The sequence below is a fragment of the Actinia tenebrosa genome, unplaced genomic scaffold (genome assembly GCF_029948245.1).
Source record: "Actinia tenebrosa isolate PJP-AT-01 unplaced genomic scaffold, QUT_ActTen_1.0 PGA_scaffold8__29_contigs__length_14323225, whole genome shotgun sequence".
NCBI classification, from domain to species: Eukaryota; Metazoa; Cnidaria; class Anthozoa; order Actiniaria; family Actiniidae; genus Actinia; species Actinia tenebrosa.
In genome coordinates this window covers 4,093,948-4,115,810 of record NW_028292585.1, presented here as the reverse complement: position 1 = coordinate 4,115,810, position 21,863 = coordinate 4,093,948, and the positions used below count along the sequence as shown (strand labels likewise).

Below are 21,863 nucleotides of genomic sequence, written 5' to 3'. Positions count from 1 at the left end.
AGCTAAACATGACATTGTACAATTTATCTGACAATTTATCTGATGTTAAGAGAAACTTGACCAGGGGAAACTATCTAGTATCTTAATACAATATCAAAAAATAAACAAATAGTTTTAAGAAGCCAAAGCTTGCGTGTGTTCACACAACATTGATTATGGTATCGTGTGGAAACCGTTTCCCAAAATAACCAATTGTCGTTAATACCAGTGACCACCACACCCCCGTGTACCAGCACGTTTGCAGTCCAGTAATACCAGACACAAGTCAGTACTAGACACTATTCCATGGAGTGTAATCGTGTGCACTGATGTTTGCCTTTTTTGGGGTAAGCAAAATGAGTAATCAGACATTTGGTTTTTAACTTAGTTGAAAAATATGTTTTTGTGTAAATGGGTTCACCTTGAAAAATTTATACAAAAATTATATTTTTCGTCGTTTGCGTAGCATTTTATGTTTCGTGCTTTTAAAGCGTAAGGGGTTTTATTATACACGCAAGTTTGAACAAGAATTTCGTGTTTTGATCTGAAGTGTACAACACGTAGTAACCTATTTAATACACTTCAAATCACGTTCATCTGTTAATCTCAAACTCGTCACGAAATGACTTTTCCGTCACGATAGAATAAAGTCAGTATTTCTTCTCTCACGGCGTCTCTTTTTGCAGACCATAAACTGATAATTGCCCATCTTCCATTTAATCCCCACTTCAGAGGCTTTAATTTAATTTTCATTCGTCGTTTTTTTTTCCTCTCTCAGTGCGTGCGGACTTGCTGTTACGTGATTGAGGGCATTCATGCTCCACTTGCGCAGGATTTAATCTCTTGTTCTCATTGGTCCAACAGACGTCAATCAAACTGTAACCATAGTAATGACTGATATAAGGTCTGTCGCCGAGCACATAAACTTTAGTCTTTGTCAACTTTGAGTCGGTGTGTGCTGACTTCCATATTTTTCGCTCAAGCGCAAAAACCTAAAAATATCTCTATAATCACCTGGAAATCAAAGGAAAGGCTTGAAGGACGTATATTCATCGTTCACAAAAAGCATTTGTTCAAGTTGTTTGGATCTTGAGCACTTTGAGCAGAAACATTAATATCGCCTTTAAACAATAATATTACACGAGGGGGACTTGCTTGCGTTACAGAGGTCGGACTTTCATTGTTGCACAACTGTTTTTTATTCACGATTTTCGAAAAAAGACCCAGGATTTGAGAGAATATGTGCTTCGAGGAGAAAACCGATAAAGTCAAGGAACAGTTCGTCACTCTTGCGATGGAAAAGCGTGTCAGGAACAAGCGAAAACGCGATCCTGATATGTATGTGGATGTACTATTATCATGTACTGTCAAAAGACTGAAATGTGAGATGTTCAATAAAGATTACAAGCGTAAGCCTTGGAAAGAGCGCGAAAATTCTACCTTTTGGGAGGAGAAAAGTAAGGAAGATTTGCCTGAACCAGTCAAGGAAGATATATCTTCAAAAGATGAGGTGGAAATGGCTGTAGAATGCTTACAATCTGTGTTATTAGAGACACTTGATAAGGAAAAGTCGTATTCAGTTGGAAATGCCAACGATGCAGAAAACAGAATCGAAAGCTCACGAAATAACCAATGTACTGTTGATTCGAGTTTTATCGAAGAGACAAAAATTTATCCTGATCAAAAAATACCTCAGGAATCCACGGCATATTCAAGATGTGAGGATCTAGATTTCGATACATTGATGCAAAGCCTACTCGATATCTGTGAGCCATTGACTTGCAATTTAGATGAACTAATGAAAGAATACAGCATTGATCCGAATAGTTCTGGACCTTTCGATTTATTAAGCTCAAGCGATCCGTTTTTACCTGGAATGTTTGAGGTTATGTGCTCCTAAAAGGAGCTCAGAGGGTGAATTTAATATCGTATTTAAATGTAAAACTTTGTGATTACACATGCTATTGCCATGTCACAACTGAACATATAAATGGCTTTCCCTTCCGCAAGGAAATTTCCAGGAAAAACGATATAAACTTACACGATACTATTAGTTTCTAGAATAACAATAAATTTGATAAAAATAATAAAAATGATATATTTATTAGAGAATACGCTGGCCTAGAAATGTTCTCGAATCTCTGCAACCTCTCCAGAAATTTCTAGATCTGGGTGACTCATGATTATTCAATCGCCTTCCTCTGTAATTTTTTCTACTTAAAATATCATTTATAAATTTTGTTATAAAACCAGTACAAAAATGCTAAAAATACGAAGTAGGCTCTATTTATTCCAAAGCAAATTGGATTAGTTTAAGAATAAAATGTAAAATGTCATGTATTTAAGAATGAAGACATTAAAATTAATGCAAGTGCGTCGTGGTTGTGACCCGATTTATTTAAAGTCTATTTTGGTTTAGAAAACTCCGGGAATCTAAGCTACCTGCTCTTGATACTAGGTATAAAACGAAGTCGCTAGAAGCTTGCTTTAATTGTGAAGTAAATTAATGGCTTGAGATATTAGATTTTGACCAATATCTTGGCATTTTTATGAACAGCTTTATTATTAGTACCTGCTGGTTTGAAGTACGTGGAGGAAAAATTCAACAGGTCTAATAGTAGATTTTTGCACATTTTTCTGGTGTCATGCCAGGGTTGTTTGATTTGCTTGCATCGAATTTAGCTACAAAATAATCGAATTTTTGACTTAAAATTCTGACTACCAAGAATTTTCTGGTCAAGACATGCACTTGCTGTTAGGAGCAAATGGTTCTCTTGCTTTGGATTCTTTGAAATCTCTGTTTAAGATATTCAAATGTTTGAGCTTTACTTGACCAAACTTCTCGATACCAATGAAGATGTCTAGCTGGGATAGTACTTATTGAATTATTCAGTTACCCTTCCTTACCCTATTTCAATTTAGCAGTTTTATTAATGAATATATATAAAGGAATGCATATGCACTTACCTTTTTCCTTTTTCCTGAAGCATCATCATTTGAGAGCTGCATCCAAGGGGATAGAAAAATGAAAGGAAAATGATTGGAAAAAAAAAAAAAGGAAAAAAGAACAAAAGGAAAACAAGCAAACTAAAGTTAAAAAAAAAAGAAAAGAAAAGAAAAGGAATGAAAAGGAAAACCCAAAAATTCTGTATTTGTACCTAACAACCCCTTAAAGGCAGGAGATGCCAGAGAAAGAACTAAATCTACTCATGTGATGCTTATTTGTATACATTTTTAATCCGAAGGAATCCAAAAATGAAAAAACAATAGTTTTGATATCTTTATTATTTTTATCTTGCAAACAAACCTAAACAAAATAACAACTGTTTGCCTTCAGTGGTACAGTTGCCTTGAACAAAATGCTGTCACTCAAACCAGAGGGTTTAAAAAAGTGTCAATTATATTATATACAGTATATATGCTAAAGTAGTGATATACATCATTACAATTATTAGTTATAACTGCATAGTAGATCACAGATTTAAGGTAGCAGTAACCCTAATATAGTTGCCTGGCAACTACCAAAGGATCTGAGACATCAACCATCTTAAATCATTGGATGTCTATGGGGCAAACCTTGAAAATCTATAAAACAGAGAGGCAGGGTTTCGTTTTCAAATGATTTGAAGTCTTGGTGTTAATTGCTTTTTTTATGTCTCTCTTTGAAAAATTTAAAGTCATGTACACCTATTTCAGAAATCGTTGTTGCACCAAAAACCTCAATCAACAAGCCAAGACCGCAGAGATCGCCGGTAATGTTAGCTGTAATTAGTTTATTCATGGTGCATTTTCATTCATTGACTTCACAAATTGCTCCAAGCAAGGCTGCTTGAGATGATAATTAGTGGAGAGCTATAGCCACTTGCATGAACCATGAATAAATCAATTTAAAGTACCGACGTTCTCTGGAGTCTTGGCTTGTTACTTGAGGCTCTTGGTGTGACAACGATCTTCGAAATATATCTATATGAAGACACCATGACGGTTGTGTAGTCTATACATTTTCCAGTAGTTGCCCTCTCGGCATTCCATAATGTCTTGAGTAAAACAATAGGATTCAAGATGGCCACCATATTGATAAAAAGCCTATTAAAAAAACGAAAACCAGACAAGTTCTAATGTCCAAAGTCCAAGTATTCTGATAACTGCATAATGAAGAAAAATGCCTATGATCTAGAAGTTTTCATCGATAAAGATACCTTTGATTACGCAGTAAAAAAATTGTTAAAGTATTGTCTGTTTTTCATGTTCTAGATTCCAGTTTCTCTGAAAATATCCTCAACCAATATTAGTATTATACATTTGTACAAGACACAAGACCACATCATTTTATTTTATCTTGAATCAAAAACACTACACTCTTCAATCTTCTTACTGACATATCACATCTTTGGTCTTATAAAATATAAAATCTCACTATTATATTATATCATTTTATAACTGAAGTTGACTGTTATGTTTTAGCTTATAAGCTTGGGGTGATGAAAGTTCTTAAAAGTTGGAACAATTTTTGTATGAGGGGATGGAGAAAAAACTGAATTTACCGAGGGGGAGGGGTATAATGGCTGTTAATCCATTCTCAACATAATATAGACTAACTTTCATGTACAATAGCTGAAAGTATCCATACAAAAAATAGAAATAACTGTTATTGTACTAATCATACAGCTTCTCATTAATCCCATATTTGTAACTGTCCAATTATTTTCTTAATTGGACAGGTCTTGTCGATATGGGATTAATTAGGCAGCTATATAATTAATAGGTAATGGGATTTCATGCTCCCCAATCAAGAAATAATTAGACTCGAAAAATCCCTCTGACTGCCAAATTGGACTCAGCCTATGGCCTCATCCAATTTTGTCAGTCCTCAGAATTTTACTCGTCCAATTATTTCTTAATTGGACAGCATGGAGTCCTATTACATATACTAATAGAATCATTAGTGTTGTATGAAAAAAATAAAAAATATTTAATTACAAAATAACGCCAAGAGTTGGGTTGACAGTAGCTTAAACTACAGCTGACGTTTGTTATTAGCTTACGAAACTAGCTTACTAGTAAGCACTGCTATGAGGGTGGTTCATAATTTATTGGAGGGAGTTTGGATGAGAAAATAGGTGTCAATTTTTGCAGGGTTTACACTACAGAAATAAGTTATCCATACGAGGACGCTCTGTTTTGATATCATAAATAGAAATTTTCAAAATCATTGGTGGTACCAAATTATGGTGCGAAGGTGTGTAAATGGAAAAATAGTCTTGGTTTCTCACCCATAAACATTGTGGTTCCTTAGGATACTCTGTTTCATAGTGACGAGAGTTAAGCTTTGTTACATATCTTCCTATAGGCCACTGAAATCATAAGCTAACCGTAGCACTAGGGTCACCCTATTTTTAAAAAAATAAAGGCTGTAAGCTACAGAAGAATATTTTGCCCTCTTCATAAACAAATGGAGGTCCACAGAAAAGAGTTGGGTAGGAAATGAAAAGATAAAAATTGAACAACAAAGGGAAATTTGGATGCATAAAGAATGCAAAATACTACAGTCAATAGCCCAGTAATCATCTCTTGATAAAATCTACACCTGTTACAAGTACATTTTGTATGAGAATGGATAAATTCTTAGGCGAGATTTTGCATGAATTGGTATAAAGAAAATCTTGTAATCTTAGCATATGTACACATCTGTTAACATAAATGTAAACAGACTGCTTAACTCCTAATAATAACTTAATAACTATCCACTAACAGTACCTATGCGGTTTGACTCTAAAATCAATGTTCGCCAAACTCCATGTTTGGAACAGCCTGAATAAATACTTTGAATTATACAAGTGCTGACAGTTACAGTCAGTTTCACATCACTATACACCTTCAGGTTCCAAACTGTGTTTGAAAATTCCCAAGTTGGCTACCAGCTTCGGAGGTTTGAAACGAAGTTTGTTATGAAACTCTGAACTTCCCCCCGAAGTTCAGAACTTGGTTGAAAGGCAGTATTTCTCTTGAAATCCAACCGACTTTTCCAAGCATTTCATTTCTTGATGTCATATAATTCTCCAGTAATACGAGGCCATGTTTCTTCGGGCGGCGTTTGTCGACCTGGTATTAATCCTGCATATCTTCAGGAATATCATGAGGATTGATGATGCCTGGTACAGTCATTTGTACTTTTCGTTTTTCTTCTTCTGCTGATTTCAGTTGTACTTCTCGTTCTTCTAGGAATAAATCATGAGTATCTTCTGATCGGAATTCCTACATTGCAAACACAAAAGTATTAAATAATAGGATTCAAGGAAAATAATAAAATGAAGGTTGTCTCTGACTTAAATTTTTTAAGATACTGGACGTTTTGGCTTTGCAACTAAAGCCTTTATCAGCAAGATCGTTTATGCATAATGTTGTGCAAAACCTAGATTTATTATCAGTCAAAATGTGTTTTTAATTGATTCAATAAATGATTCAATGAGCTAGAGTAAAACTTTTTTTGTGGTAAGAACAATAGTAGTATAAAGAAAATGTTTACAAACAACATAACTTACTTTAATTTGAACCATGAAGTCTCGCAAGTGTTCTTTGAAGGCAGGAATATCCTGATCAAGTTGAAATAATCCTTTTACTGTAATCTGGATCTGTTCACTGTTGTAAAATAATAATAATTGTCAGGTATAGGACAGTAGTGACCTTTAGATCAGATGACAAGTACGAGATGGAGTAAGAGTTACTACAGTCTACAAAAAAATAGCGCCTCTCTTTAAAAGTTAAAAACTCGTACTCGTATTTGTTCTCATACTTGTTGTCTGAAAGTCCGTATTTGCACTAACAGTGCATCTGACTCTACCCCCCCTGAAACAAGCTAGAGTTGTGTCAAAATCTTAAAAAAATCTACAAAGCTTTTCGGTGTTGTATCACAGCGTGGGACAATCACAACAGAACTAGCCTCCAAACTAAGTGAAAGCCCAAAGATCGAATTAGAATTTAGAAGTTGATTTTTGAGGAGGAAGGAAAACCGGAGAACCCAGAGAAAAACCCTCAAAGCACAGGAGAGAACAAACAAACAACTCTACTCACATATGACATCGAGATCGCCAGGACTCGAACTCAGGCCGCATTGGTTAGAGGTGGCGCATTAGCAGCGCACGCCACCGGTGCTTCCCAAAATGAACATATCTCCAGAAATGGAAGGGGGTAGGGTCAGAGTTACAGGTCTTTTTCTAAATATTTTTCCTTCAGGCTTTAGCTCCCTCCCCCCCCCCCCCCCCCCCCAAAAAAAATTAATACTCACTCTCTTAAATGTGGGAATGCCTGTTTCAAAAGATCCATTATGTAACTTTGGATGTAGGCCTGCATGTCAGAAAAAGTACTTTTTAGCAATTAATTTGAACAAAAAAACTTGTCATTGATAATCACCACTGCAAAGTATAGCAATGAAGCAGCTCAACAGGGTTGAACTGAAAGTATGTGAAGGACCTCTGGCAGCCGCTATACAGTCCATGTATAACCCCGGAGCACAGCTCTAACCAGTTTGAATTAATTAGGGTTGATTTGAGAGCAAGTACATTGATTCTGGGAGGAGAGGAATGAATGAATATGTTGTGTAAAAATCATTGTAAAATAAAGTAATAATTGTGCATCATACCTCATTTGAAGGGTACTGAACTTCAGAGGCGTTGAACAATGGCTCGCTGATTTTCCCAGAATCAGCTAAGCTAAACATGTGTGCTAATATCGTAGCATGCATGGTCAGACCTGCAGTGTGCGAGGTATCGGTAACCACTGACAACACATGCTGTACTATCATGATATAGTATGTCTGGTAGAAGCTTTGCGATGCAGATTCATTCTCTATGTTCTTTAATAAAGTATATAGAACCTGAAGACCTAGAAAATCGTAAACATAAGTATTACTTAAGCAATATAAAACACATGTCATATGCGTATCTGTAGTGACAGTGAGAATAATAAAGGGGCAGATTCAGGACTTATTTTTCACACTAGATGGCCAATCAGCAAGCACATATCTCTTTTGATAACTTGAATTTAAATGCCAGAATGAGTAAACACTAACTACTGTGAAATCCTGATCAACCCAGGATAATCTGTTACAAAATATCCTGTATGGATCAAATTTTCAAAATGCTAAATTTTTAAATAAACTAGACACATATCTGCGTGAACTCGGGCTTCATAGCTGAAAATCGAAAGAATTCTTCGTGAACACTGTCATCCTTCTGACGAAACCTTGAAAAATTCCGCCATTGCTCGACCATGTGCTTATGTGGCGCATACTACGCATGCGCATAGAACTTGCGCATGCGCTTTGAAAGCAACTGTGATTTGTAACAGAACGCAAATAAAGCCCAATTTATACCTTGGGCATTTCTTTGAAAGTCCGAGTAATAAAAAAATACCTATGCATTACTCACCTGTATCGGCAACATTTCGCATGGTATGTTTAAATGCCCATATTATTGAATCCAGGACAAGCTTGAACTGTTCTGGTGGAATCTTCAGTAATGCTGAGTGCGAGTAGAGAAAACAAATCAATTTAAGTTATAGTGACAAAGAACTGTTAAAGCAATGTTCTTCAGAACCAATCGTCAAGGAATACCATATTCAAGGAGCATTATATTTAAGGTGTCCAAGCATGGTTACCTTGGAAACAATGTTGCATTACTGCTTGTAAAAGTAGGAAGAAATTTGTCCTGTGTTCAGGGAATTCTTCAAAGTCCTGCAATGTGACACAGTTAGACATAGGTTGTTTAGTACATGCATTGGTTAAATAAATGGACAGTTCGTCGCTGGGCATGAACACTGGCTAAAATAATTTTAGATTGGTCACACTTTTACTGGTTCAAATAGCTGGCAAGGCACAGATTTGATCAGACAAGTTCCAATTCTGGCTGGACATTGTCTGATGACTGTCCATTATTATTCTAAGGCAGGCTGATATTAACCAAAGTAATTAAGACTACTCTATAGATGTATGGTTAAACAACTAATAATATAATCAGCTCTTTGTAGATTTTGATCTATTTCATAAGTGAGAGGTACCTTGTTGATCATCTCTAATGTGCACTCAAACACAGCGTCAAAGATCTGTGGAACATTTTCTGTTATGTGGTTCTAGAAAAAAGACAATGGTGGAGATATATTAACTCACTGTATTTCATAATAACAAACTTCTTGAAGATATTTAAGGAAACATGTACATCCCTGCCCCACAAAAAAAAACACTTGACCCCCACAAAAAAAAAAAAAAAAAATTGAAATAATACCATTTCAGTAAACATGTCATATTAACAAAGCGAGACTGACTCTTCTTACCTCTAACTTATTTATAAATGTTGCCATAGTGCTAAGCACTTCAGGTTCTCTAGCCCTTGGGACATTACGTTGATAGTCCCCAAGTACAGCATCCAGTAGAGGTGGTATAAAGTTATCACACACTAGTTTAGGGTCATTAGACTTGTTGACCCAGGTTGATATAAGCCGTAACACTTCGGTTTTTACTGTTCTCATAGCTCGAATAAGTGGCTGTTTCATGACTATTTCACCGTTTTGGGTGATTGCAAGAGAAATGTTTTCACTGAGACATCTATAAACGTTTAGCATATCCAGGTATATTCTACCAAGCTGGGTTACGAATGGGTGTCCAATTGATTTGCAGCCTCGCACGTTTGTTTTCAAAATGTTTCCAAGTTGTTTCACCACTTCCATGTCCTTTAGATGATCGATGTTCTGTTGAATGAAAGAATGAAAAATGAACAAAAGGAAAAGAAAATTAATTAAAGGGTAAGGAAATGAAGGAAATAAAGAAAGGAAAAGAAAGAAAATATTTCTAATCGCTATCACCCCGGGAGGTACTCTTGCCTGTTTAGGGTAGGGATGTGCCGCTGAGCCCTCTGAACCCTGACCCTGTTCCAGAGTAAAATCGATGAAATTCATACCCTGTTCCAGAGAAAGATCGCTGAAAACCATACCCTGTACTGGTATTGCGAAAATAGATGCCCTGTTCCAGAGAAGAGGGAGCGTGATTTCATATACCCTGTTCCAGAGCGAGCACGATTTTATATACCCTGTTCCAGAGTAGAATCCCTGACTATAGGGGAGTACCCCCCGGGACTGTCACTAATAATTAACATTCTGGAGGGATGTGAAGAGGTCAAAAAAGAACAAAGAACAAGAGGTGAATTCATGGGTAGAGAAATGAAGGAGATAAAGAAGGGAAAAGAAAGAAAATATTTTTTATCACTCTCACTTATGATTAACATTGAGGAGGGATGTGAAGAGAAGAGGTAGAAAAAGAATAAAAAATTAACAAAAGGGTAGGAAAATGAATGAAAGGGTAGAGAAACAAAGGAGATAAAAAAAGGGAAAGAAAGAAAATATCACTATCACTAACAAGCAGCATTGTGGAAGGATGTAAAATGGTTTTGAGTAGGCTTACTCACCCTTGTTGCTTCTCTTATAACATTGTCCCAAGCCTGGTTGGGTAATGACATGTATTTTTCAATCAATCTTTCCATAACCACAGGATCCTGGAATGATAAATACATCACCGTTTCACAGAACCATTAGACAGTCAGTGTTAGGCATGCAGTAATAGAGAGGGCTGTAAGTTAGATAACTCACTGGGCTAATACGTCACCCTCTTTAAATAACATTAATTTACTCTATTGTACTTACAGTCTGTGCACTTATCATGTATCCAACAGCTTCATAAAATGTATGGACCTGAACAAATAGGCAAAAGAGTATTCCTTAGATTATATTTCTGCATACAAGATTTACTTATTCATAGAATAATGGTACTTTTTATGAGCTTTCTTTATCATTTACCTGCAGTGGCTGTAGATCACAGATGATTGATTGTGTACTGTTCAGGATTTCCTCAATGAAAGGCATCACCTCACCCACTTGAACCTGAACACGATAACACCTCAACATTAAACAAAGCAAGAACTAAAACTGATACAAGATTTTTTTTCCTGTATAATTATTTCCACATAATAATAATCTTATTCGCCCTCGCCCCACAAAGAATGAGGGGAAAAACCTGGCTTGAGATCAAAGGGAGTGACCTCCAAAACACTCTACAAACATGTGATGCTGAGTCCAGGAATTGAACCAGAGAAGGCATGATGCGGCATAGACTTCACTTAAGAATAAGCAAGGACTAACCTGGACAAAATGTCTTTTACATTTCTGAGCAATTTTGATAAAAGTATCACATGCCATGTCTTGTACACCATCATGGGTTTCTGTGACAACAAGGAGTTAAAATTAAGGTGGCTAGTCATACATAAGAACCATTAATGAACATAAATGTGTTCTGATTAGTTAATTTTCTTATTGTTTCATGTGTTTACTTACCATGCATGAATTCAAAAAGCTTGTTTACAACAGTCTTCAAAAATTTCCAGTGGGCTCTGCAAGATAAACATCGAGCTAAAGATTAAAGACATTGCAAGTTTCAAGACTGAATAAATCAGGTGTCCTTCCGTTACCTTAAAAACCTTGGATATTGCCCAACTATGTACATGATGTTTGAAGCAATGATGGCTTTGTTGTCTTTCCCTCTCTTGATTTCACACAGGCCAAGCAAATCCTAAAGGGAAAAAAACAATGCCATATATATTCTGGACCACGGACAGTCTTCAAAAGACAAGTGAGTTGTTACTGTACCTTGATAACAGTCACAAGGAATCTCTTCTCATCTTCTTCATGCATCGCACCACTGATTGATCCAATGGCCCAACAAAGCTAAAGAGACAAACAACACATCATAATCATGAGAATCTATACCACAGTACATTGACACTAGAGAAAAACGTTTGTGCATTGCTGCATTTCAGCACATTTTCTAAGGATTTTGAAGAGTTTGAGTGAGAAAATATATGTTTGTTTTCTCCAAGTATACAAAAAAACCCAACATTTTTCTTTCATTTTGTGTCCTTACAGTGTTGAGGTTCTTCCAGGACCATTCTGTTCCATTTACTTGGTTCTGTAACTTCTCTGTCATGATTCTCTCTGTGTCTTGATAGTCCAAATGTGTCAAGTACACTAAAGAATGCAATGACAGGATACTCAAGTTAATGGCTTTTAATGCATAAAATAGGTACATATCAATAGATGTCATTTCCAGTAATGCGAAGAAAAAACTTTTTCCCGGTCGAAACTCTTACAAGCTTGTCAGAGCAGTCTGTGCCAACATCCTCCCTTAGCATTCAGGCTTAGGGAAAACTCCTCAGCCTATTGGATTTGGTCTTAACTTGGCTAAAATTTCATTGAGGCAAAACTGAGCCTATTGGGGTTAAAGGTGCTTGCCCTAAGTCATTCAGTGTGCAAATAACAATACAAAACAAAGACTGCTAATACTAAAGTTATTCAGTATAAAGTTATTTTTTCTTATTATTTATAAATCTATTTTATTTATTTAATTTTTATTGTTATTCATTAGTAGAGTATTTATAATTATTATTTGGAGATATTAGCATGTATACACCTATTTCAAAAAAGGTTGTCATTGCCAAAGGCGATAAGCAATAAGCATGGAAATGGTTTCGTTGAATACAAAGAATATTGAATCAGTCTCAACACTAAGGTCCATGTTCTTGATGAGAATAAGAAGCAGAAACAAGCTATTCCAGCTATTTTTGGATTTTGAAATGACCTATCTCCTATTGCTTTTCGCCTATTGCCTATCGCCTTTATTTGAAATAGGTATATTCTTTCGTGAATTCGATTTTCAAATAACGTTTATTGTATAGTATTGTATTGATCTCTTACTAACCCAGTGTTTCTCTCATATTCTTGTACAAGTTGATGGCATCAGTATCTTTCATGAATTCCCTAACAACTTCTCCTTGATCGTTCTCTACTACAAGAACCTGTTATTAAAAACACATTTCAGGTAGTTATGATAGGGACTTTAAGATTTGCAAAATCAACGACAGCGACGTCAACCGGAAGTGTGAATAACTTCTCTTTGGGGTTCTGTTCATTGGAGATTTCATTCAAAACATTGTCAGTAAAGTCAACTGGTTTACGGTCATGACGCCCCCTTGTCATGACGCCCCCAGCCATAACGCCCCCACGTATACCATCACGCCCCCAGTCTGTACTACCATGACGCCCCCAGCATAAACCATGATGCCCCTAGTCTCTATTAACTCTTATTTAATAAGAAGTTTAACAATATTTCATAGTATAAATCCAAGAACGACAAAAAATAACGAAAAGGAAAAAAGTTGACGACAAAATTTCGTAAGGCCGATAAATGATTCGTAATTCCAGTTAGTACGCCCTAATTGCCATAAGAACGCTTACGCATAAGTTCTGAAACCTATGTCCAAAAAGTTTGACACTGAAAATATACCACAAAAGAAAGAGAGTGCTGGTGAATAAAGTAAGAAAAGCATTGCAAAAGAATTAAAACCTTTGACATGACCATTAACTATGCACAAACGAACAAGTTGTTTTCGAACGAACGAGTTGTTTTCGAACAATTGAGTTGTTTTCAGCAGTTGTAGTACGCAGACTTGTAATCTAATAGTTCTTTGGCGTAGGAAGTTTTTGACTTATTCGTATTTTTGAAACATGTGTGTTTTTGCTAAATATTTTGGTAAATCAGCAAAGATTTCTTACGAAATTCGGGTAGTTTGCCGTTTTCACTTTACAAGTCTTTTCACTGCTGGGTATTTGTCGTCACGGCAACTAGTTCGCGTCTAAAGTTTTTGACTCATCCGTAACGTTTCTTCTACTTTAATAGCCTCCTTATTCATATAAACTTTCTTTAGGAGAAACATGTGTGTTTTTAATAACTATTTCGGAAAGCAAGCAAAGATTGCTAACATAAATCGGGTAGTTTGCCATATTCAAGTCGTTACACTGTTGTTGTCACACAACTCCTCCGCGTTTGAAGACTTCGCTTGGTGACGCGAAACACAAACCGCGTCTCAAAAACATTTCATTACTGATGAATTTCAGAGTTCATATTAAAATGATATTCTAGAGCTACAAAATGGAAAATAAATCAAAAGAGCATACCGAATTATCGTAGTTACATGTAACTATGATATAACTCTGGATATTACTGTAATCTAAATACAAATGATACGTTGACGTGATGCATCGCGTTTGTGACACACCCAGGAATACAGCGAGGTATCACTTTGGATTCCTCGACTCACTGTCTAATTTACTTCCGAGAAATTGAGTTTATTCAAATTTCTGTTCGTAATTTTAAAACCTATTCTGTAAACAGATGCCTTGAAGAAATATTTTGTCTTTACCGGCGATTGCTGAAATCACTTGAAAAAGCTATCGAAATAGCCAAACACAAAGGTGCGAGTCTCAAAAACAATCCTTACAAAAAAGTTTTAATGTTCTTTGTGAAATGATGTTCTAGAACTCCAAATGCACCGAAATGATGTTCTTTAAATATGAAGAATTTTTTATAGCTTTCTCGTGCCTATAAAGGCATTCCAAAATGCCGATCACGGGCCGTGTTGAGAGTGCTTCGTAACAACAGCGTGACTTGATCGCACGAAATAAGAGTTTTGATCGATGAACATGTCTTAGAATTATGGTTGGATTCCTAATGCATCTGAATGATAGTTCTTTAACTCCTAATTCAGCTATATCATGTTCTGGAACTAACTATTATTAAATGATAAGATTCAAGAAGTACATCGCTTAACTACAGTGATTTAGTGTTTGCCAGCTTGTAGGTATCGTTTTTAACTCGTGGATACGCGAAGCGTAGAAACAAGTTATTTAAAATCGTAATGACCATGAAACAACTCCAATAGTGTTCGATTTACATGGGTTCGTAGCGCCATATTATTATCGTTAAACTTCTTATTAAATAAGAGTGAATAGAGACTAGGGGCGTCATGGTTTATGCTGGGGGCGTCATGGTAGTACAGACTGGGGGCGTGATGGTATACGTGGGGGCGTTATGGCTGGGGGCGTCATGACAAGGGGGCGTCATGACCGGTTACCAGTCAACTCATCCACTGAGAAGACAGACTTTGAAGGCGCGAAACCCCAAAGTGAAGTTATTTACACTTCTGGTAGACGTTGCTGTCCCTAATATAGATTGATTAAAAAGACTTGAAATGTGAAATGTTGGTATTATAATGAGTATCAGCTCCTACCTCTTCTGGTTTAGCCATTCTTGAAATCATAATTATTCGAACCTGTCAAGAAATACAAGATAACTTAAATTGACAAGTTAAATAACAGCCTATAATGCATTAGGACAGCTAATCGTCGCTGCAAAGTCCAGCAGTTGCGCAGCTCAACAAGGTCACACCGAAAGCATGTGAAGTCATGGCCAAACAAAAGATGATAACTCAAGACAACATACTTTAGTAAGTACAGACAAGTAGAGCTGTCGTCTGGGTGGTACTTGCTGGGATTGCACAATCAGTAATGGATTACTTGTGGATGAGAAAGGGTTCTCTCTGTATAGGTCTGAAGCTAGTGTATTCCAGTATTCAAGGCATATCTTGAAGATTTCTGTCTCTTCCACCTCTGAGATGAGGACTAGGTAGTGAAGGGCCTGGAAAATCAAAAAGAAATTTGCTTTAAAAAAATCTTTTTGAGTATACTCTCAGAACAGCACTGGCATTTTTTTTAATGTGTAAGTTCCTGAAATTATACATCTCCCCTCCCCCGAGGATTCCTACCCCAACAAATTCTGATTTTCTTCAATAAAAAATCTGCATTCTGTTCTTGCCCTTACCCCCCCCCCCCCCCCCCACAAATTCCAAATTCCTCTGTGTGTGTGTGTAAGGGGGGTAGTATGGAACTACACAACACACAAGAGAAAGACTTACCTCTAACAATGTTGTCTGCAAATCAACCTAGAATACAAACAAATATAAATATCACTGATGATAGATAAAAGTTCAAGGGCTTAGCTTATAGCATTTTAAAAAATGTTGACAATGTGCAGATGGTAGGTATTATGGGGGTTCGATAACAATAGTCTTTTTCACAGTTCCTTGCGCTATTTTGAAAGGCAGCCGTGCTTTTTCATTGAAGCGAAGAGAATGGTTAACTTGCAATGGTAGAGACCTTTTTTAACACCTTTATCAATCAATTATTCATGTCTCTATCATTGCAAGCTCACTAGTCGTCCCACTTTGCTGCAAAGGCATTCTTACCTTCAAGATGGCACAGGTAACCGTGAAGGGAACAATTGTCAAAAATGTTTTTTTTTTCACTGACAGATTAATTAATGATTCAACTAAAATAGACTTCAAAAACCTAACCCTGCTGAGTTTAAAGAGCCAATATACTTGGCAGTAGAAATGCATAACAATATTTTGGTATGTCTAAGGAATAAATGAAACACCCCTGCCTATTATATCCAAAACAATACAAATGAGCTTAATATATTGGCTGTAAACCATATTCAAATTTCCAACTAGTATAACACAGTCTGGAATTAAATTTGGGGTGGGTAATAATGTCTAATGTAATGTGAGGGTTAACGTTTAAGAGAAGAAGGAAAGAGGCCTAACCCTGGTAACTTTGCCTTCACAGTTTTCAATAATATAGTCAGATGTCATGGTAATGACATTTAGAATCTACAAAACAAAAGTATAATGTGATCCTTACCAATTGACTAAAAAAAGAAAATAACAGTGAATGTAAAAATACTCTTTTAAACTTGAGTGGTAATGAATTAATAATTTAAGTAGCCAGCTGCCTAGTCTAATGAATAATTCTAAAAAAAATTGATAAAATGATACAAAATCTATCATTCAAAGCAAGTGTTTTTTTAAAACTTTTACTGTTTTGTTAGTTAAAAATATAAAATTCCAATCTCCCTCCCTTTACCAACACAATCTCATAACAAGGCTTTTAGGAAGCATTTACATAGAGTATAGATAGCCACACACCTTTTTCTCAACCAGGTTGCCATGTTCTTTAAGAAAGGTACATAAAAACAAACTAAGGTTTTGAATGAATTTCTGTTCATCGTCACGGCCATTAGCATACGCATCTCGTATGTTAATAGTTAAAGGTAACATCTGTTAAGAAAAAAAAAAAGAAAAAAAAAAAAAAAACCAAGCCATTTTTAAGTTAAAAACAAAGATATAGGAAAAATTACATTCATCATTAAATAATGATATTGGAAATTATGCTTTCCTATTTTGGACCATGTGTCATTTAAGACACATTAACTTGGATGAAACTCAAACAATGAATCATATTCTCAAGGGTTTTGAAAGGAAAACTCTTAATGTATTAAAACAAGAGATCCATTAAAAATAGCAATGGTTTGAGCTGTCAAACTCTTATTTGAGAGATCTTGACTGATTATAGGTATACCTGTTTGAGTTGTGCCATAGTAAGGGAAAACAAATCGACAAACTGTCCTTCATACTGACTGGCATTTATACCAGCTGAAACAAAAATGAAGAAAAACAACAGTGAAATGATGAAGACACCCAACACCACCTGCACAGGCCTTGGAATAATACTTAAGTTTAGTATTGCTTGGGGTTAGCCACAATTATGTGTAATAAACTACAATAAATACAAATTTTTTTTACACTGCTGGGGCTACTAATGGGACAATCAATCAATCTCAAGAGAATAGGCTCCAAACAAGCCCAAAGAGCAAGAGTCGATTTTTGAGGAGGGAGGAAAACCGGAGAATCTGAAAAAAAAAACCCTTGAAGCACATGACAGATCCATCAAAAAACTCTACTCACATCACCAAGGCAGACGGCACTCGATCCAAGGTTGCATCGGTGAGAGGTGGTGCATTAGTGGCTTACAACACCCGTGCTCCCCTTAAAACTACTTAAAAAACTCATTTTCAAACTCACCTATTTCAGTCAGACATTTTAACGTTACATTTCTGAACAAAGGGACATTCAAAAACTGGAAAAGAAAAGAGAGTTATTATCAATGAATGCACCATTCCAAAAAAATGAATGCTATTTAAAATAAGTAAAATTTTAATTAACATTGAGTTTACTAGTTTTATATTACCTTGTATATTAGTGTACTGATAACTTTAGTTTCAAAGATGTAACCCAAGGGAATCCAGTTCAGGAATTTGAGCAGGGTCTATTAGGTAAAAAAAGGTGCATGTTTGAGTAAACACCAGTACTTATAATAAGCGAATACAATTTTCAGAGGGCAGAAAGAGTCTGAGAGTGGTTTATCCTTTTGGTGGTTTATAAGTATGAAGGTGATCTCTTTGAAAAAAGGAATCAACAAGGCATACAGACATAAAGAAACCATCTCAAGACTTAAATGCTTTTTTTAAGTACAAAAATAGTGTTAGAGATGGAGCTTTAGAGCCTGAATAAATCCAACATTTGACATACTCCTGGAATCTGTGCCTAATATTGAGTGTGCTATTTTTGAATATTGCGAGAATAAAATAAAAACATTGTACTGTTTTAAAAAGGTAACAGTTTAAAAAAATATGAAAAGAAAAAGCAGTGTCATCAAGGAGTTTTATAGCAAAAGAAAAAAAGAGAGGATGTTTAGATGTACCTCTAAAGTTGACTCCACAAGAGTTACATTCTGAGAATTGTCCTATGAAACATAAAAGTATAATACCCTTTAGCATGAGATAACATCATCACAATGTATACATATATGTGATTTTAATCTAAATAGCATCAATATATTAACACAGGAAACTATTCTGCAAGATTGGGAATTTAATAGACTTATAAACATACGTGGGATTGAGCCTCTTTGCTTCCAAGTTTTGTGGAAAGCATATGTTTATTGGCTAAAAAAATTAATGTCCATTGGCTTACCATCACGAATTGACAAAGGGTAAATATTTGAGAGAACTCACTACACATACTATGGGTGAAAAAAAGATAAAAATATTTTGTCAGTCAATAAAAAAATCACAACCTTAAACAAGTTTTGTTTAATACCTGTCTTTCAAATGCTTAGATTTGGTCTGCGTCATTTGGCCACTCGAAAAATCAAAGACTTCTTCACTGTAACAAAATATGAAAAAAGTAAATAATGGCTCAAAATAGAGGCCAAAATGCAATGGCCAATAACAAATTTACTACTGGCAGGCTTAACACTTTTGAACTGCCAAATGGAAAAAAATGAAGAGGGAAATATTGCTCCACCAAGATTATTAATTTTGTCCTTCAAAAAAGAAAGAAAGAAAGAAAAAAAAAAAGAAAAAAAAAAAAAAAAAAAAAAAAAAAAAAAAAAGAAAGAAAGAAAGAAAACTGTCTGGCTAATTTTATTTTCTATTCCAAGCCTGGTTGCAGGTTTTCCTTTCCCTTTCTCCCTTAAAAGTATTTCTACTATGCAACAAGATTATGTGACTAATGAGTGTCACATTAAAATGACAATAACTTCAACCTTTACGCACCAAATTTCTTTTTTTAAAACTGTTCTACAGATTGATTGTTTACACTCTATTCTGAAATAATGTTCATATGCCTTCTGGGTGAATGACAATGATATTTTACCTCAACAATTTTAAAATAGTCATGTTATTTTGGCAGAGGGATTCTTTAGCTTTGCTTGCTCCTACAAGGTCAGAAATAAACGTTGGCCACTTTGTCGGCCATTCATGCTTTAAAATCTACAACAAAAAACAAAATTGATTAACCTTAACAATCAAAAATTACAAAAAACAATAACTGAAGCAATTATTTAATCATTATGAATTGACTACATCTAAAAAACTAAAAGGCAAATGATATATTTAAATCTAAAATAATTTTTGGCCTGGTAGAGCCAAGGTAAATATTGACATTCTGATGAAGGCTATCAACAGTCATAGCTGAAACGTCATGTTTTCACAAAATCTATGCATTTTATCCATAATTTTACATTCAATAATATTCCTAAATGCAAAAGCCTCAAAGATACTAAGGTAAATATTGCAAAGTAGATTCCGTTTGAAAAAGGAATTTCAGCTCCAAATAGAAGTAAATCTTAAAATAATAGCTTTTTGAATATAATACTTGAACCATATTAGGAAAGAGAATTTTCGAGCATTCCGTAACCAACTATTTCATTGTTTTCCGAACTCCCAGTGGGACTTTGGCTTTCCTCACTTAGAAAATTTTTTTCGGGAGATTCCAACTCAGCACCCTTGCCTCCAAATGATCATTATGATGTCTATCCCAACTCTAACACTTAAATCACTCAGCCAAATAGTGAATTGGCATGGATGGCCTTCTTATTTTTGTCATATATAAAACAATGCTTCATTATTGCATGCATTAAAATATTTATCATAGTATAATATGTAGCATGCTATTATTAAAGCACATTAGATCATATATCTTAATAATTTTGCTCTATATAAATAATAAATTATTATTATTATTATTATCGTAGGATATGAATTTGCACATCAAAATTTGAATTTGAATAGAATTCCTCTCTCAATTCCAGTACATGCAAAACTACCCATATTAGGTGGTATAAAAATATTCTAAAAAATCCATTACATGCCAATCTAAATATAACATTTCTCTTAAGGTTTTATAATTGACATGCTACTCTGACGAAATATTCTAATTTTCTTGCACAACAGTGGGATTAAACCTAAGCAAAAACAATTGAAATTATAATTTTAATCTTTATTTTTCAAAACAACAAACTTGGACTTGAGAAGAAGGAAAATCTTTTCTAAGAACCTTTAAAACCCTTTGATTTAGGGGTTTCTAAGGTTGAGGCAGATATTTAGAGGTAAAAGTTTTTGGCGGGAAGACTCGATAATTTTGCAAGACCCCATCTCACCTCAACTAAAATCATGTTAAGCTTGCCAAGATAAGTTTTCTCTTTCTGAAAAAAGAAGAAGACATGATAAATAAAAGTATATAGTTTTTATTTGATCAACTAATAAAATCACTCGAATATTAATAATAAAAATAAATGAAAGAATAAGAATGTAAGCTTACTTCGAGTTCGCTCGAATCTGATGAAATTTTGATTATCAAACCTACGATGTATTTCTTGATTCCTGTGGTAAGAAATAATAATAATATCTGTATAAGTATAGAACATAACATTTATCTTTCTAGACAATAAAAGAGCAAAACTTCAATCATTTAAATATGTTCTTAAAGTTTGTTTTATTGCTATGAGTATAAGAATTCCAGAAAATGAGCTTACCTTCTCTTTGCTCTTCCGGTAAAATTTTCCACCTAGTTTTGATAACCATTTCTAGTATTTGAAGTGCAAAGTACTGAAGATAGAAACAAATGTTATACAGATAAATGTAGAGGAATCAGCTGGAAATAATTCGAATTAGTAGGATGATATTTTTGTTTAAAGCTTTATTACTTTGGTTTGTTGATTTGTCGAGAATTCTAAGATAGTGTCTACTCTTGTCCACGCATCAGGATGCTGCTTCAACTGAGTGAGAATCTGGTCTGCCACTTTTTGCTGAAGAGTAAAGACATCCCCTGTTAACACTCATATTCATCTTGTTTTTTAATCCTTCGTTGAAGACGAATTGTGGAATAAATAAAAGCAGTAACGAAGCGAACAACCTGTGGACCCTGGGACATGTAGAACCACGAGACGACACTATCCAACAGATTAATGTCGAGCTTTTGCGAAAAATCCAGCAGCTGTGGGGCTTGTTCAATCGTGGCCATCGCTGTAGGCATTTGGCTTCTTAATAGTTGTCTTGGTAAAGTTTGAAGGTGTTTTTTTGGGGTAGTAATTTGGGTTAGTTTGCCCAGTCAGTCGTTATTCTGTCATTCAGTTCGGTTCAGTTGTAGGCAACACCGCAGCCAGTTTGCACCGCTTTTCCCGGTTTGACCAGTATGGGTCCCGGATGAAACAGGTTTCTGAATGTTTTGAAAAACAAATTATTATTTTCCCCAAAATAAGAAAAAAAC

At 35.2% G+C, this 21,863-nt stretch overlaps 2 protein-coding genes across 3 annotated transcripts; one reads left to right on the top strand and one right to left on the bottom strand.

The window, feature by feature from the left end:
* The first annotated feature begins 898 nt into the window (after positions 1-898).
* Positions 899-2,353, top strand: LOC116299834 (uncharacterized). Its single transcript, XM_031708584.2, has one exon. The coding sequence runs from the start codon at positions 1,220-1,222 to the stop codon at positions 1,877-1,879; it is 660 nt and encodes a 219-aa protein (XP_031564444.2). The 5' UTR covers positions 899-1,219; the 3' UTR covers positions 1,880-2,353.
* Positions 2,354-3,246: 893 nt separating this feature from the next.
* Positions 3,247-21,770, bottom strand: LOC116299231 (exportin-1). 2 transcript variants are annotated; one of them, XM_089040719.1, is made up of 34 exons: positions 21,510-21,770; positions 21,301-21,402; positions 21,130-21,202; positions 20,916-20,977; positions 20,755-20,799; positions 19,470-19,585; positions 18,912-18,977; positions 18,786-18,834; positions 18,514-18,555; positions 18,001-18,078; positions 17,835-17,889; positions 17,332-17,405; positions 16,899-17,030; positions 16,518-16,583; positions 15,828-15,854; positions 15,356-15,550; positions 15,144-15,185; positions 12,776-12,872; positions 11,942-12,045; positions 11,668-11,745; positions 11,490-11,590; positions 11,356-11,411; positions 11,164-11,243; positions 10,822-10,905; positions 10,669-10,716; positions 10,434-10,520; positions 9,307-9,720; positions 9,034-9,105; positions 8,635-8,710; positions 8,406-8,498; positions 7,619-7,860; positions 7,265-7,323; positions 6,522-6,618; positions 3,247-6,234 (listed from the first exon to the last, which is right to left on the bottom strand). In XM_089040719.1, exons 1-34 carry the CDS (start codon positions 21,627-21,629, stop codon positions 6,088-6,090), a joined length of 3,279 nt encoding a protein of 1,092 aa, XP_088896845.1. In that variant the 5' UTR covers positions 21,630-21,770; the 3' UTR covers positions 3,247-6,087. The 2 variants fall into 2 exon arrangements, with proteins under 2 accessions (XP_088896845.1, XP_088896846.1); XM_089040720.1 differs by lacking the exon at positions 16,518-16,583.
* Between the last annotated feature and the right edge of the window lie 93 nt (positions 21,771-21,863).

Bases quoted from the DNA above. Each gene is read 5' to 3' on its own strand.
- LOC116299834 (XM_031708584.2), top strand. From the start codon at position 1,220: ATGTGCTTCGAGGAGAAAACCGATAAAGTCAAGGAACAGTTCGTCACT.
- LOC116299231 (XM_089040719.1), bottom strand. From the start codon at position 21,629: ATGCCTACAGCGATGGCCACGATTGAACAAGCCCCACAGCTGCTGGAT. The intron at 15,855-16,517 runs GTTAGGCCTCTT...TTTGTATTCTAG, and splicing joins GTGAAGGCAAAGTTACCAGG to GTTGATTTGCAGACAACATT. The intron at 7,324-7,618 runs GTATGATGCACA...TCTGACATGCAG, and splicing joins TTCAGTACCCTTCAAATGAG to GCCTACATCCAAAGTTACAT.